At 35.8% G+C, this 17,977-nt stretch overlaps 2 protein-coding genes across 4 annotated transcripts; one reads left to right on the top strand and one right to left on the bottom strand.

Annotated features, from left to right (window-relative positions):
- Positions 1 to 59: 59 nt before the first annotated feature.
- LOC136341126 (uncharacterized) lies at positions 60 to 6,309 on the bottom strand. 2 transcript variants are annotated; one of them, XM_066285778.1, is made up of 5 exons: positions 6,011 to 6,309; positions 3,041 to 3,152; positions 1,950 to 2,223; positions 1,281 to 1,894; positions 1,060 to 1,219 (listed from the first exon to the last, which is right to left on the bottom strand). In XM_066285778.1, the coding sequence occupies exons 1-5, from the start codon at positions 6,239 to 6,241 to the stop codon at positions 1,200 to 1,202; spliced, it is 1,251 nt and encodes a 416-aa protein (XP_066141875.1). In that variant the 5' UTR covers positions 6,242 to 6,309; the 3' UTR covers positions 1,060 to 1,199. The 2 variants fall into 2 exon arrangements, with proteins under 2 accessions (XP_066141874.1, XP_066141875.1); XM_066285777.1 differs by having other exon boundaries at positions 60 to 1,894; positions 6,011 to 6,297.
- Positions 6,310 to 9,182: 2,873 nt separating this feature from the next.
- Positions 9,183 to 17,757, top strand: mnd (minidiscs). Of its 2 annotated transcripts, none has more exons than XM_066285793.1 (5): positions 9,183 to 9,718; positions 14,053 to 14,305; positions 14,360 to 14,596; positions 14,665 to 14,989; positions 16,326 to 17,757. In XM_066285793.1, the coding sequence occupies exons 1-5, from the start codon at positions 9,472 to 9,474 to the stop codon at positions 16,722 to 16,724; spliced, it is 1,461 nt and encodes a 486-aa protein (XP_066141890.1). In that variant the 5' UTR covers positions 9,183 to 9,471; the 3' UTR covers positions 16,725 to 17,757. The 2 variants fall into 2 exon arrangements, with proteins under 2 accessions (XP_066141890.1, XP_066141891.1); XM_066285794.1 differs by lacking the exon at positions 9,183 to 9,718 and adding an exon at positions 13,616 to 13,995.
- The last annotated feature ends 220 nt before the right edge of the window (positions 17,758 to 17,977 follow it).

Here is a 17,977-nt window from a genome sequence, read left to right as displayed (position 1 = left end):
AGAACACAGACTAAAATAAACACCTCATTTGTAACTAGTTACGAAATGAAACTCGCTGGTTACCAGTTTTAAATGCGAAAATTATCACTTTATTTATTAAAATTAGAAAAAGTTTTTCATGGATATTTCCATAAGTCAATTATGAAAAAATCTATTAAGCAAGGCGTTTCTTCTGCACAAAGGAAGACACAAATTACTTGCCATCTTTATCATTTGGTGAAGCATACTTGATCAAATCTACTGTTATGATTTATAGTCGGTACAGAGTAATTGGTTACATTGCAACTTATTTTCATCTCCATATCGATCAATTGCAAATTCAGTAGAATGGATGGACGGAGTGAGCACCGCACTCGTTTACCACCACCACATTGGACAATTACTCCAAATACAAAATTTACTCAGAATCTTTTTCATCAACGTGTCGCAAAAGCAATACTTCCTCAATATTTCATTATTCACGCAATCACTGAAGTCTTTGTATTTGTTTAATCGACTTATCTGTCCTAAAAGTGTCATTTCTCCATCCTTTACTTTGACTGTGGCTTCAAATATTGCATAGGGATAAGTCCGCACCAATATAAAATACACGAGAAAGTCTCCGATTTCGTCTTGGCTCGTAGAATTGGCGACACTAGCTGAATCAATTGAGGTCAAGAAATAGCTGGCACATTTGTGACCTTCTTCAAAACTTTTAATTTGGCGATTTATCTCAGAGACAACATAATTTGCCACTTGTTTAACTTCCGAATTATGCACAGATACTCTTTGATATCCTCCACAAGTACAATAATGTTGTTCGATAGCAGCATCTTCACAGGTACGATTCTCATTTACTAGGTTGAAGAGAGACTTACACTTGGGGCAACCTAAACTAGGCTTGATTACATAGTTATCATTAGAAAGCTTCAAAATGTGCTGCAAAGTCATATATATATCATAAGGCGTTGTGAGCCTAGTTTTTGCATTGATCTTGAAATTTTCTATGAAACTAGGATAGCTATCCTCGAAAGTATTTGGGAATTTAAAATACATGAAAGGCAATCGCTCTTCTAACCAACCTGAATAAGTGAACCTAATATCGCCGAACCGGAAGCCATGATCGCTGAAGAATATAAATATGGTATTGCCCATGGAGCCCTCGACTATAGGGTCTGTTAAGAATTCATAGAAACTATCGTCCATAGTACTGGGCAAATTCACGTTTTCATGACTGAAACTGTTTGTCCAATACAAGGAAAAGATTGGATTATTTGGAAAGGCACCCAGAAAATCTTTACCAGCATTAAAAATGCGTTGTGCCGCGTTTTCAGGCCCTGTGCAAACAGTTCCCTGAACATTGAAGATTCTCTTCATTTTATAAGCGGAGAGGAGATAAGGTCGTAGGTAGATGTCAGTGGGAAGCTCCAAGAATCCCTTTTTGAGATAATTGAAGGTGTCAATATGTGGATCGTCTTCACCGAGAGCAGTAACGTATCCGGTTTGCTTAAAAGACTTCCATATTAAGTCGCAGCGGTCAAATGTCTGATTTCTCAGGCAGATAGGTCCCAAAGTGTCCATACTGCGACCAGTAAGAATTGCCATAAGGTTTGGAAATGTATTGTCCTCAATTTTATTGTAGCCCTTGAAGCTTAGAAACTTGTTCTCTAAATGTTGATAGGACTTCGGCATAGTGCGTTGGAAATTAAGTACTGACATGCTATCTATGCCTAATGCGAATATTCTCCACTGGTTCTTGTTATCAACATCTTCATTAATATATTTATAGGAAGGTTTGATTATCACAAAATGTGAATTTTCATATACGTTTAAAAAAATAGAATTCCTGCATACTACACTAACGTATGGGTGAAAAATGTCGACTTCTGTCAAAAAATTCTCACATGATGAGTAACTGAAAATATACTTTTATTAGTTTAAAAACTCAGCAATATCAGAGAAATACTCACGTAACGCCTTTATCTCCATCTTTTCTGTAAATGTACGAATAGCAGCAAGTAATTGTCATGTAACTGTAGAGTTTTGCTAAAGTCTGGTTGATCATCAATTTTGGTGCGGATGCTGTATATTTTATGTATGTTAAAAGAGGTTTGTTTGAACATGATATGTATTGCTCTTTGTGTACGAAAGGTGAAACATCTTCGTTGAGAGCATTTAATTCTGGTATTTTACATCCGGTAGTGTTGATTAGATATTTATTTGTAGAAGTTCGTTGGATATTTACTGAAATTAATTAATATAATGTTGAAGTAGACGCACACACTGAGTTACAATGTTAGTAATATATAGAAGATAAATATATTATCATGGAGTTTTTGGAGGAAAGGGGGGGAGTGATTTTACTCTGAAAATTTTTAAAAAATGCTAATAAATCCACGATCAAAACCGCACCATTTTCGATATTCAGGGTGGAAAATTTTAACATTTTTTCGCAGATGTTACCTATTTCTCACGTATACATTCTATAATTTTCTTTCCGTTTAAATTTATTTTTATTTTAAGAAACTTGACTAAAATTTACTACTAAGCCAGACTATGATTTTATTCCTTGCTTTTTTACATTCTTATTTTACAGGCACAGATATTTTTACAAATTCTACGAAAACGGTGAAAGATACGAAATACTGTAAAAGACCAAAAAGGTGAAGAATTGAAGAAGGAATTTAAATTTGAAATTAGAACTCATACAAGGTGTTTCAAAAAATATGCAATATATGAAATAGTACATGACCCAAAAACACAACACCCTGTACACGGCTAACAACGGCTTTGACATCTTGTTGTAAAGAGTCTTAAAGAAAATAGGTGTACGAAATATCGTAATTTGATCTCAAGCCTCATGTGAAACAGGCGCAAAATATGAGAAAAAATTTGAAACTTTGCCATCCGGTATATCGAACATGGTGCATTTATGACCATGGGAGTATTAGCATTTTTTAAATTATTTTGCAGTACTATCGCTCCCCTGAAGTATCTCCAAGATAATACGTTACAGCTTATATACATTTCAAATAGGGCCAAAGGCAAAATTGTCACTTACCTGGAAATGTACCAGCTTTGAATACTTGTGTATCATACAAATTCGTATAGCTCAATAATATAATTATGGTCACGAATAGGAAGATTATCAAAGTGAAATTTCGTCGTCGGATCTGGGACAGATGAAAAATGTTTAGATAAGAATATACAGTACGTTGACTTTGATTGACAATTCAGAACCAAATATAATTTTTTTCTTAATCGTTCAATTATTTGCTACAGCATGTTCTCGGATAGATGAAACAATCCTTGTAAAAGAAAAAAAAAAATTTCATTTCATGGCGTTCAGCCCTGCCCGGTCAAAAACTAATTTTCGCCTTTACTTGAATTCGAAAAAATAAGGTACAGTCGGTGCAGAAAGTATTCGTACAACAGATAATATTTTATAAATAGATAAATTTCAATGATTTTAATGTTAATTTACTTTGCCAAATTGATCATACACATTGTTTCACATTATTATATTACGACATCAAGAAAAAAAAAAACATAAACAAGAGTATTTCTAAGAAAATTACACCAAGAACAAAAAATCGACCGGAATAGACTCGCATAAAGTATTCGTACATAGCATGTAGTTGCATCTTCACCGTGACTTAACACATACACATTTTAAATTTAGTAAAATTGAAAAAGTTGAATATTAAAGGTAATAAAATAATTTTTTTTACAATGGTACATAACATTTTGAAAGCTTCTTAGGATCATGGGACGTAAAAGTAATGAAACATCGGAAGAAGTGCGACAGTTGATTGTTAAAATTACATAATGAATGCAAATCTTTAGCGGAAATTGGTAGAATAGTAAATAGGCCAAGATCTACTATACAAACGATTATACACAAATATTGTGAGCGCAAAACTTCCAAGAATAAACCTCGTGTTGGACGTCCAAAAAAATTAACTGAACATCTAAGACGCATTATTGCGAGGAAAGTTAAAGAGAATCCTCGAATAAGTGCGGAAAAAATTGCTACAGAACTAAAGACATACAACAATACACTTGTTTCTGCTAGTACTGTGAGGAATTGTTTGAAAAAACAAGGCTATCAAGGCAGAGTTGCTCGTAAAAAATATTTTATTAATGAGATCAATAGTAAGAAGCGATTAGAATTCGCTAGAAGACATCTTACCACCCCACTATCTTACTGAAATCGAGTCATATTTACTGATGAAAGTAAATTTGAAGTTTTTGGCAACAAACGGCATTTTAAGGTATGAAGAAAAAAAGGAACTGCGTTTAATAAAGAAAATTTACAACCGACAGTGAAGTATGGTGGAGGATCTGTTTTGGTTTGGGGCTGTATGAACGCTTCAGGAGTAGGATCACTTCATTTTATTGATGGTATTATGAACCAAATGGTATATATTCACATTTTAAAAACCCACCTTCTACAAAGTGCAACAAAAATGGGAATTAAGGATAACTATATCTTTAGCCAAGACAATGATCCTAAGCACACTGTTATAAATACCAGGCTCTGGATCCTTTATAACACCCCAAAATATTTGAAAACTCCTCCTCAGTCGCCAGATATTAATTCCATCGAACATTTTTGGAGTTACTTGGAAAAAAAAATTAGAAACCACCCAATCCAATCAAGGGAGGGATTAAAAGTTGCACTTTTAGAAGAGTGGAACAAAATTCCGGAAAATTTTACAAGAAATTTAGTTAATTCTATGCCCAGAAGGTTAGAGGCAATTATAAAGTCAAGAGGTTATCCTACAAAATACTAAAACTGTTATTAGAGTCGTATTTGTTACTTTAAATTTTGTTTTTGACATGTGTACGAATACTTATTGCGTCTGAATTCGTGATTATTTTGTAGTTTCCTATATTTATTTAAATAATAAAATTATTAAACTTACTTTTTCTTTTAAAAATATTTGTGAATAATATAAATGAACCTCTATATGTTTCTTTTTGTCTTGTAAAGATGTCCTTTATAGCATAAAATCGATCGTTTTTATAATTTTGCGTTCTGTACGAATACTTTCTGCACCGACTGTATAAGTGAGGTACTTTTAGAAAATTTATTTTTTTCATGATCTAAAGTACTTTTTATTTAACTCTTTTGCTTCACTAACATTTTTTTTCCGGGAGAACCCCCTTTCTTGGCGTGCGACACCGCCGTAGGATATTGTTTCGGACAACATGGGCTTCGGTCTTTGGTCATTTCATGTTTATATTTTGCCTCTGTAATCGGCTTTATCATTTTAGAGTTACTGTACCGCTAACTTCTTTTCTCACGAGGTAAAATCTTCCCAAAACACCTATCTAATTTTCTGTCGACAAGGCAGTATGGAATGTACCTAAGGTACCCTTCCCACCCACTTTCGGCTTTATTGTGGCCGAACATAATGTACATATGTGATAGCGCTATACTAATCTAAACTTACTTGAATTAACGTGATTGATGATCCTGCCCCAATTAAAAAAAAAACAATAAAGCCAATTTATGGTTTTAAATCTCTATTATTTATGATAAGAAAAGCAATGCTATGTTCATATTTAGACTAGCGATCGTAAATTAATCAGGACTAAAATTTGTTCAAATTATACTCCATATTTTTAAATTTATTTTTGAAGGAGAAGAATCAGAAAATACAGTTTGATATAAATTCTCACTTTCCTGAAATTTTACTGCATGATCCTATGAAGTATTGACAATTTAACCAGCCTGGATGGCTCTAAGAAAGGCAATAAAGGGTTCACTTAAGTGAGAGAAAGGCTAATGCTTTTTGATTTTTGAAACCCAGAAATTCTAAGTTTTGCATGTCTCGAACTAAACTTCAAATGCGCACCACGAGTATCATATACAGTGTGTCCTATAATTAATAATACACAATTGAGTCATAAATTTTAATGTAGAAAAATCAGTTTTTTTCTGGAATTACGGATAGACTTTTGGACATAGGGTTCAGTTATGTGCTATTAATTATGAGGATTAAGATTAATTTCTTTAACTCACCTGTTTATAGATTACCATGATATTCTCCCTAGCGTGCGTTAAATTACAACTACATTTAGCAATGTTATTTATAACCAGTGCGTTCCAATCACACACTATAACTATATCAGAAAATTTATCATAGATGTTTGCCGATGGGATGATTTGATTCGAAAAGCGAGGGGAGAAGGTTCGTGTTGACACTGCTCTTGATTTTACAATACTATCAGATTTATGTAAAAATATTATCATCTAATGATTAAATTATTATGAAATGTCTGTCATATCGAATATTTCGATATTTCCGTTTCAGTTGTGAGATAGACGCAACCCAGCACTTTCACATAGCGATACAGTTTCAGCACAGCTACAATGTAACACAAAAAAATATTACTGCATTTTTTGTGAAAATGTGAAAAAAAACCTAATTAGAAGAAATGGGAGTACAAATGGTCTTACATTGCTTAAGAACCGCAGTGGATAAATTAAGTTGTTGCGTATGTTGCTATGTATAAATTTATCACTGAAATTCAGTGAACAGAGAAATGGAGATTTCTCCCTAGGTATACACACACACACACACACACACACACACACACACCTATGCCCACATGTTATCATCAATTTTTGATAAGAAAGGGGAATAGATGCAAAAGCAAAAAGTGATCGATTGATTGGAATATGATTGCATCACATTAAGTGTACTTAGGTTTATACTATATCAATAAGGCGATATATTTTCTTGAACTGAAAAAATCAAGTTACGTTTTGCATAAACTTGTATTAGCTGGATATGGTATTAAAGTAGAACTTCAACTTGTATCAAATAAATCTTTTATTAAGTTTCTCTTCTTTATTATATAATATTATTATTAATTTTTTCCTTCCTATTTTTTTCAAATTGTTATTTAATATTTATAATACTCGTTGATAACTAAGGAAACTGTTTGCGGATTCTAATATTCAAAACTATTATATTCAAGTATTGAAAAGTATCCAGTTTAGCTGCGCACACACTAATCCAGATTAGTTTGGAAGGTTGGACGACGGCCTAGGGAGGTGGACATTCCTGGTAGGGGGTTTTTCTTGGAAGTATGGCGGCGGCGAATAAAAATTTTTCCCAGTGCGTCAGACTACTCTAAGGCCAACAAAGGATAGTTCCACCAAATCTAAAGAAATTAGTGCCCACATAAATTACCTCTCTGTTCCCCCGATTTATCTCAGTACCACACCAAGATTAACAATGCGACTCTTATAATTGCAGGAATAACAACTATTCAAATATGAAAGTTCCAAGAAAGAAACAGAGAGAACTATAGGCTTAGCATAAATATACATATATATAGGGAGGCTACACACAGGGTGTCTCAAATAAAATCAGTTTACTGTAGATTACGAAAAGGATGAATGATACTAAAAAAATTACACTCTGTCAGGTCCGAATGGAGGGAGCAAATGTGAAATGAAGTTGAGGAACTAAGTTTGTGTTGTGCGGCTTGAGTACCACTTTGTTCGATCCTTCCTGTGGTCGAAACGTGAGGTCTCCACAAAGTGCTAACCGAGATGATGTTGGACTGGATATCACGTTCGGACCGCTCTTAGTTTGTAGTGTCAGAGACACTGTTTCGTGGAAAATTGATCATCAACTCTCACTATTTTCATTACAGTTGATTAATTTTATGATGCAACAATTTTGAGAAACTATTTAAACGCGAGCGTCTCTATATTCGAGATTAAACGTGTGTTTAAACGTATGTCGCTCTAAGACGTTATTGATTTCCGAAAAGAAATATGATTAACTATTTAAACTTAAATGAAGCATGAAGAAAACATAATCAGACATTTTCCCAGGCTAGCAAAATTTAAGAAAAAGTGCCAGATTTTGGTTTACACTAAACCTAGACATATACAAATTAATTATACACAAAAACCCAACGGGTATCGACGGATTTGTTGATTACTCATCCAGTCTCAATACACTTGATAGCGGCCCGCTTTTTTAAGACACCCTGTAAGGTTGTTACAAATTTTAAAGTTCACCTTTATTAGCCTCATATATAGTTACCGACATAAAGTACGCACAAGATATATATATACAGGGTTGCTCATTAGTGCGTCAAAGTGCGATATCTCAGTAAATATAAGTTTTGGAAGGAAATTTGTCTTATTAAAGTTTTTGGGAAATAAAAGGCACGTATTTTTAAACTATCTTCAAATGTACAGGGTCTGTCATAAAAGTGTGGTAGTACCAAATTATGTTTTTTTAAATGGAACGCCCCAATTTTTTTGCCATTTTCGGATTTATCGTCAAATTTTAAGGCTAGTTTATGAAATAGGTCTTATATAAAAAATTTACCATTTTCGAGTTATTTGTGAAAATTCGAAAATTTTGATAGCTGCAAGGTCTCACGGAAATCAATGCTGTTTCCTAACCGTTGCGAATTTTGGAATCGATCTTATGAGGCTCCAAGGCGACATAATAAGCTACGTTTTGACATGTTTTAGTTTAAAAAGAGTTTTCCATAACCCTCGAAATAGGCCTCCGAAGTTGTATGACTTCAATCCTCAATAATTTGCTTATTTCAAATAGAATGCCCTACTTTTCTCGACGGCATCGTGTTTAGAATCCAAAAACCTACAACTTTTGTTAACATTACCCTATCCCTAAACCCAACCGTTTCTGAGCTGCTGAAAATTGCCCCTTTATTTAATTTATTGTAAATACAAATAATATTGTGAAAATAAATAATAATAATTTGTTATAAACAATATAAAAATAATAATATAGTCAACGAAACTCACTTTTCAAATACAAATCAAATTTTATCAGAAAATTTTATTTTTGGTTAAATTTTGAGCATTCTTGCAAACCCAAAACGCGGCTAGGTCGGTTCTGTGCCTCTCGCAAGGGCCCACAGCTTTAGTAGCGATGCAAACTTAAAGCTCATTATTGATTTAAGAATGCGCGATTCTTAATTTAAATGCGCGAAATGAACGATCATTTTACTTTTTACGGAAGAACCATCCTAACACCATCCCCCGAAAAGGACCTTTAGATTTTATTAAAAAAATTAACTCCAATCCATCAAGGCGAACATCCGGGGCTTTGTTGAATAGACACTTGACCTAGAGAACCCGAAGTGTTCTATTGTGTCACTAACACTCTAATATAGTTTTAAAGAGAGGGGCACTAATTCGCACTAAAGAGGAGACTAGAGGTAGGTAGCAAAACAAGTAACAAGCACCTTCCCGAGGCTCAAACCGCCTATCATCAAAACGGAGTGGATAAATAAAAGCTTTGACCGATTTGAAAAGAGGGGGACCGGTAACGGCTACAATGGTGTGTAAAAGTTTAGCAAACGATAACGCGGCATTTTCGAACACGTGGTAACCCAACATGGTTCAGACCCAACTCGTGCGATAACGTAGCACCTACCTGTGCATAGTGAGAGGTAACTAACCGGCAGTCGAATTTTCACAAAATGTCGAAAAGTAAAGAAAAGTCGGACGATTCGGGTGAAAACTCCTCGGAGGGCGGTTTTAAGATGAAAAAAGAGTTGACATTAATTGATGGAGTTTCAATTATAGTGGGTGTCATAGTGGGTTCCGGTATCTTCGTATCTCCCAAGGGGGTGTTGATGTATTCGGGTTCCATGGGGATGGCCATACTAGTCTGGATACTGTCGGGGATATTGTCTATGTTGGGGGCACTCTGCTACGCTGAATTGGGTAAGTATGCATATTTATTTTAATGGTCGCTAACTTGTTAATGTATCGTTGAAAAGCAGCTGTATACCTGAATATAAATTGGTTTAAAGGTCAGCATACTCGCGCAAAATCGAATTGAATATTCTCTAGAATATTTGCCACTGGCGAATGTCCCTTAATTGTGGGTACATTGTTCTCTTGTCTGCTCTCACTAGGGAACCAAACAGCTAAACGCCATAGTTAAAAGGGCGGTAGTGCAGAAGATACCCTAAGGTACCGCCGGGAACAACAGAGGTTTTTTGCTCATTATAAAATCTTTTAGGACGTGCAATCCGAAATTATGTCAATTCTCATATGATCTTGCATCAGACTGATCGCGTGTAAGTAGGTATACATACCTACAAATTGGTTTTGGTGGCTTTCAGCTGTTCGCAAGTCCACCAAAGTATATCGACCATTAGTTGAGTAATTAAAAATTATTCTCTTGGTGGCCTAGGCCTAATTACAAACTAAAGGAGCTTAACGCGCTGAGCTACAGCTTAGTAATGTTCATATGTTCATGCTGCCATATGGCTCGATTTACCAGTTGCATCATCTTTGAAATTCGGTCATAGATTATGCTTCCTACTACCGTATGAATAACGCATGAATGATAAATGACCTACGATAAGACATGGTTTTTTACTGTGTGTCTTAAATCATGACGCTTCTATTTAGACTTTTCTGAATGATATTAAAAGATAACAAGAAACGACGAAAGGCAGAAACACATGCTCCGCGACAGGGCCGGCTTTAGCAAGTCTGGCGCCCTGGGCGAAAATTTCAATCACCGCCGGCCAGGGAAATGCTCTGCCTTCCTCGGGGCCCCGTGAGGCCGGTACTGCTCCGCGAAGAAGTATGGCACCACTCTTAGATATTGCTTAAATAATCCGTCCTTAATTTAATCCCTTGTCAAGGTTGTTTTTTTTATTAACAAATTCAGTATTGTTGATTGCTAAATTAATAATACTCTTTCTTTTTTCCCTCAATGCAGAGATAGACCGATGACGCGACATTTTTCGCGAAGCGCCTTAAAAAATTTGGCATTAAATGTAAGAGGCTCAATGCACGCTCTTTGTTTGCGGCGTAATCTTTCTTCAATATACAGGGTGTCCCAGAGTATGTAGGCAATTTAATTATAATCAGAAAAATATGACAATTTCCTAAAAATGTTTTTTTCTACAGACATTCTCTAAGGAGAAAGAAGCCCCTGAAGGACGTTCCTGGAAATCAGTTTTTTTAGTATAATTAATTAGTTTTTTGATATGATGAATGTTCGATGGGGCTCCTTAAAATTATACAATTTAAACACATTTGACTTTTTAAGTTTACCAGGAAAGAAGCATTTTTTTTTACACTGCGTCTCAATAAAGACATCAAATCTACCTTAAACTAGAAAAAAGGTATTCTTGCTCATTATCGCAAAAATAAACCGTTTTTGAGAAAAACAGTTTTCACCGAATATGGTGTGTGCGCCAGCGTCAGTTAATACTTTACAGTGCCTTAATTTTTGCAATAATTTTTATTAGCCACTGGGGAAAATTTAACGGAAAGAAGTGTTTTTCATTATCAGGACATTAGACATAATTTTAGAGCATTGTGAAGAGTCCAGCAATCTTCAATTCTTAGAGCCAAGGGATTCATAGAACGAGAATTCATATTAGAAGTAGCCCGCATCATCACCTGAATGTAAGAAATAGGTAATTCGAATTTTGGGGTTTCTTTAATTATCTAGTTACTTATTTCCTTCTCATATTTATATTATACAAATAGTCAGTAAGTTTGTTAAACGTAAAATAAAAAGAATAAAACGGAATACACAAATTTAAAATTTGATGAATTTTCTTTTTCGTCATGTCTGAAAATACATATTTTTCAAGCCACCTAGTTATGTCATTCAGGTGACGATATCAAAGCAACATGAAAAATTATTTCGTGAAAGCCATATTCGGTAAAAATTGCTTTTTATCGAAAACGATTCATTTCTGCGATAAGGAGCAAGAATGCCCTTTTTTGGTCTAAGGTAGAAGCTATCTAAAACAGTTATTTTGATGTCTTTATTGATGCAGGGTGTAGAAAAAATATCATTTTTGTATTAAATTATTTGCCCTGTTCCCGACAAAATTAAACAATTCAAATGTGTTTAAAGAACTGATTTTCAGAGGCGTCTTCCAAGGGATTGTATCTCCGTAGGAAGGATCTCTAAAAAAATTTTGGTAGGGACTTGTCATATTAATTCGATGCATTCTCCATGGATCCGAGAAATTGCCCACATTTCCTGGGGCTCCCTGTATACTTTATTTGATAAATATTTACTTCCTCAGAAGTCAGTAAAATCAAGTTTGAACCAGCACGTGGTACTTTGAAGGATTGAGCTGAGCCCGACTTATCACTTCAAGACTCGTAGCGGCCTCAATGCTCGTACTGCCAGCGATACCCAACGCGCAACTATTATTCAATTTATGCGAAATTAAGTTCGCGTTCGTGAGAAAATTTATTTACTTAAGTGTAAAAGTTTATAATTTTTTTCCTGTTTTGGTTCACAGCGAAACAGAAACCAAACTGATAAAGCCGGAAGTTGCAGCGGTTCGTATGTGTACGTAAACCTATCTGGATATATGATAATGATGTTTGATTGCTGTACGTATAGTCAGGGCCGACTTTAGCAAATCTGACATCCTGGGCGAAATTATCAATCATCCTACCCCCAGGAAAAACGTCCGACCGGGAAAGTCCGCCGCCCGTATGGCCGATAGTGCATACAGGGCGTAATAAAACCCTCTCTAAAATATTTCCGTTTTTACGATGCTGTGGCTCAGTAATTCTCTGTACATTACGTAAGCCCCTAGTAATTTCTTTAATACATAAATAAGTAGATATTGCCAAATCTGGTCTTAATTGACGGTTCTACAAGGTCACTGATCGTATGAGCTGAAATTTAGCAGACGTGAATAACCAAAATTACTGTCAAAATTTGAAAGTACCTCGTAGATAACACCGCCGGTAGGCCAGTTAAGGTTCCTCAATATAAATTTACATAATAATAAATAATTCAAAAAATCAGGGACGTCTTAGACGAAGTTTTAAGCGACATCATATTTTGCAGGGATTACTAACATTCAAAAATTCTTTAAGACTCTACCTACTACATCTCTGATTCTTATTTTTGGAGCCGAAAAATTTGCTATTCGATTTTTTACTTGCTGTGTCAGACTCAGAGATCATGGGCGGAACAGGGAAACGGCCGGGAAGTTAGTCCGCCTATCTCGGTTGAAGGTCAGTTTTTGAGCCGATAGTACATTTACAATTACAATCGATATCTATGTATTTGGATAGCTTTGTAACCTGGTGCAATGCCCCCCTATTTTTTGGGAAATCTAGATTTACCTAATATTTATGTAGATAACTCCTGTAGTTAAAAAACAATGAGTTTTTGCATATGAATTGATTGTTATTAAAAGATGGTCAATTTTGCTGAATCTCCATACCCTGCAAGTTCGTGACTCGTTCTCATTAACACTGTATGATTTATTTTCTTATGTGTGATAATCACACATAAGAATTTTAACTTGACTATCATATCAACGAACTCCATACCATCCCACCAGGAACCATCATTAGACGTTTTGAAAAGTATGAATAGTAAAGTTAGGAAAATTTAGTGGTTTGGTAAGAGCCTTGGGGCGATCTCATCTACACTATTTTCAGTGACGTCACACGTCCGGTTATACCGGCAGCCGACTCTTGCTTATTCTAAATGGACACCCTATATATTGTTGCATTTGTGGATTCTACGTTCAATTTTAATATAAGTTCGTTACGGTGCAATGTTATCCTCAATGGTCATAAGGATCCCATCTATGGCCACAGTTATCTCTTCTTAAATGTAGGTATGAACTTCATTTGAAAATAAAATTTAAGTGAGTAATGAGGTTATTCACTAAGCAGTTATTGGGGCTAGTAATTGCTAATGATATGCGATAAAGTAGCAAATTATCGCCTCAAACCTTCTAGTCAACTAAAGGCTGTTATTAGACAAGCGGACTTGCTAAGTGCAGTTAATGAAAACGCATTTAACTGGCACTTAACTGGCCTCTATTTTAGTACACTTTAACATCAGTGATTCATAGCAAGTTTGGAGCGTTGCTGATGGGGGACATTTATTAAAATATCAGCAAAAATCGAATTTTATCAATATTTTGAGGCACAAAATGGTGGAGATGTGGCAACTCGGAAGAAGCATTCAATGGCTCTACTTAGTTAACTTTAATTAAAATTTCTTCCTATGCAAATTAATTACAACGAAACACTTCCAGGCACGATGATACCCAAATCAGGGGGGGATTACGCCTACATCATGGAGGCCTTTGGTCCCCTCCCAGCCTTCCTGTACCTTTGGGTGGCCCTGCTCATTCTGGTTCCAACAGGGAATGCCATCACTGCCATGACCTTCGCCCAGTACATCATACAGCCTTTTTGGGGGGACTGCAAGGCTCCTGTCGAGGCTGTAAGGTTGCTAGCTGCGGCCACGATATGCGGATTAACATTAATAAATTGTTATAACGTCAAGTAAGGTTGTTATGAGCCTCCAAACATGATAACATAATATTTTTAATTATTTAGGTGCGTAACCAGGGTAACAGATACGTTCACAGCAACGAAAATATTCGCCCTGATAATCATAGTGATAGCGGGCATTGTGCATATTTTCACCGGCCATTCGGACAATTTCCAGGCCCCCATGGAAAATACCAATTGGGACCCATCACATATAGCTCTATCGTTTTACAGCGGACTCTTCTCCTATTCAGGCTGGAATTACTTGAACTATGTCACAGAGGAATTGAAGAACCCCTATAAGTAGGTATACTACACTACAATGTTATGCGGAGCTTTCCTTTGGGATACCAATTACTGTCCTTTTTCAGGAATTTACCTAGAGCTATTTGCATATCAATGCCCGTGGTGACGGTCATTTACGTGGTGACCAACATAGCATACTTTGCAGTACTCACCAGAAACGACATTTTAGCATCCGACGCTGTTGCTATAACATTTGGTGATAAAATGTTAGGATTTGCATCGTTCTTGATGCCAGTGTTTGTTGCATGTGCAACTTTTGGGTCTTTGAATGGGGCCATTTTCGCTTCGTCACGGTTATTCTTCGTGGGAGCTCGCAATGGGCATCTGCCACGGGCCATTTCTTTGATTGATGTTAAACGATTGACTCCAGTACCCTCTCTGGTCTTCATGGTAAGTCGCTTTTAACGCGTCATCAAGGACGGTGATATTTTCTCGAATAATAATTAGAGACATGCCCCCCTCCCTCCCGTATCAATTTATAAAACGAAATTACTCAAAAACTATGCAATTTTATTATATTAAACGTGAACATTTTTGACCTAGTTTCGTACTACATCAACGTAATAGTAGGGTTTCTTCATATACAAGTGGGCTCGATTTTTGTGGACACCCTATAGAAAATATTAGACAAAGCTTGGGAACGTATTAAAGTACGGATCTTCTACAGTATTATGGCAAAAAAGAGTTAAAGAATACCTTTCCGTCTGCAGACATCGGCATCTGTAACAGTCAACACTCAATTGCATATATCTTGGAAACTACTAATTCCAATATCCCCAACGTATTGAGAAACTTGCATTAAAATTGGGCGTAGAATGTAAAAATTCAATAATATACAGTGTGTTCCATTTAGAATAAGCCAACAAGTGTCGACTTCCGGTATAACCTGAAGTGTGACGTCATTGAAAATTATTAAGGATGAAGACGTCTCAAGACTTACCAAACCACGAAATTTTCATAACTTTGCTGTTCACAGTTTTTCCAGAACTTCTAATGGCAATTCCCGGAGGGACACCTGTATTTTCGAAATGATACACCTTAGGAGTGTTTTTATGGGTAGAATTAGACAATCTAAATTTAGAAACTCCAGATGCATTGAAATAAAGACCAAAAATTACACTCGAAAACCAACGGGACTGTTTTTAGAAACATGTTTACGTCCGATTTGGGCTCCGATATACAGGACTCTTTAAGACGCCGTTTTGAAGCTATAAACTGATTTATTATAGTCCTAGTAAAATAAAGCTAGTGCGCGACGAAATAACACTATGTGTTTACTGACAGGGACTGAATATTGACTGGTGGACATAAAACACCAACAATTGTGGCACTGTATCGCAAAATTACCTATAAAACACTTATAAAAAAGGAATAAAGGACGTATCAGCTAAAGTCGGTCGTAAAAAACATTTTACTCCATGGTATGGAATTTGGGTTTAAGAGGGCTTTCCGAGCCTGCAAGCCTCGACTACGACTCGCTCTGGAATCTTGATAGGTCACCCTGCAAAATACTATGTTCAAGTCTTCGAATAAAAATTTCGTATGGGTGCTTACGCAATGGCACCCATTGGACAAGTCCATGTCTCCAGGCCAAAATCACCACATTCATAACGGGATAAATTTAAAAATCAGAATAATTTTGCGATAAACTCTGATCAAAGGAGGCCCCAAATACCCCTACTAATTTAATTTTTCTATTTTTTTATCCGAATTTTCTTTCCTCTAGTGTATCATTACCTTGGCCCTCCTAATGGCGGGTGATGTCTACGTCCTCATCACCTACGTTCAATTCGTAGAAGCCCTCTTCATCACCATAAGTGTCTTAGGTCTCCTCTACATGCGCTACAAGATGCCAAACGCCAAGAGGCCCATCAAAGTCAACTACATCCTACCGATAACTTTCCTGATCATCTGTGCATTTTTGGTCATATTCCCTTGCCACGAAAGTCCCGTAGAGGTTGGGGTAGGTGTAGCCATAGTATTCCTGGGAATTCCTATCTACATGGTGACCATAGGGTGGCACAATAAACCCAAATGGCTTCAGATGTTGTTTGACGACTTCAATGATGGTTGTGCCAAGTTGTTCATGTGCATACACGAAGAGGTTCGTGGGAACTGTGATTGAATGGAGTAGTTATACAGGGTGTAACATATCATTATGGAGATATCTCAGGGACCGATAGCACTCTGCAAAATAATAAAAAAATGCTAATAGACCCATGGTCAAAAACGTATCGTTATCGATATGCAGGGTGGAAAAAATTTCACATTTTGCGTTTTTCTCACGTATTCCTCGAGTTAAATTTTTGTGCATTTATTTTTAACTTTGCCACCCGGTATATCAAAAATGGGGCGTTTTAGATCATGGGACTACTAGTATTTTTTTACTATTTTGCTCGATACCATCGCTCCCTGACATGTGTTCACAATGATATATTGCACCCTGTATAGTGGTAAAGAAAGAGAAAGCTAGGACTTTCACTGACTTTGACAACATAAGGAATCTGATGTTGGGGAGGTCGACAAAATGACGCTTATATTAAACTATTTATTAAATTTCCCAAAGTGACTTAAATTATAGATGTAATTTATAGATATTTTGTAATATTTCTGTAGCTCGGGTCAATCCTGCAGGGTTTTTGCTTCCAAAAAGCCTATGTAAGTTGCGATCCAAATTCAAGAAAAATCAAATCCGGGTTTTTAAAAACAGTAGGAAATATGTAGCCCGTGGAATCTCGACCGATGTGCTGCGCACATTTCTTCCTGTTTCTGACCTTCTGGAGTAGATTTACCTCTGTGTTAAAATACTCCAATAGTATCTTCTCCAATGGAGATATTATTATCTTCAATATTTTTCCATTATTTAATTTCGTTATTAGTTCTAAGTATATTTATTGTATAAGGTAACTTTAAGCAGTTTTCGTAAGTTTTTGTTAACTTACCTACCGAGTGAACAGTTTCAATCTCTTTCGATTTGCAAATATTTCTACCACAAAATGCCTTCCTACAAATTAAATAATTGTAGTCATATGGCATCTGAAAGTGTTGCTTTAATTTTTTGATTTGCCTCTAATAAGACTAAATAAGGCATTGTTGCTATATTCGGTTGAGTGGCTTTGTTTAGTAAAGTGAATAATGGTAAGGTTTGTATAATACAATTTTGCACGTTATTTATTTCAACTCCTAACAGATTTCGTTGGAAAAGAAACCGGATAATAACTGTATAAATCTGACTAGTTATTGGAAACTTGTAATGAAATTTAGTATCTCCTACCATTGGCAAATATCTATTTGAAAGTATTACTTGCCTTCGTATTCTTCATAGGTCCTCAGGTCGAGCTTAAGTCTAACGGGGGCTTAAATCGCCGGTTCTGCACA

Source organism: Euwallacea fornicatus, chromosome 9, assembly GCF_040115645.1.
Source record: "Euwallacea fornicatus isolate EFF26 chromosome 9, ASM4011564v1, whole genome shotgun sequence".
In the NCBI taxonomy this organism is placed as follows: Eukaryota; Metazoa; Arthropoda; class Insecta; order Coleoptera; family Curculionidae; genus Euwallacea; species Euwallacea fornicatus.
Note: the sequence above shows the minus strand (reverse complement) of the source record. Positions and strands in the feature narration are given on the sequence as shown.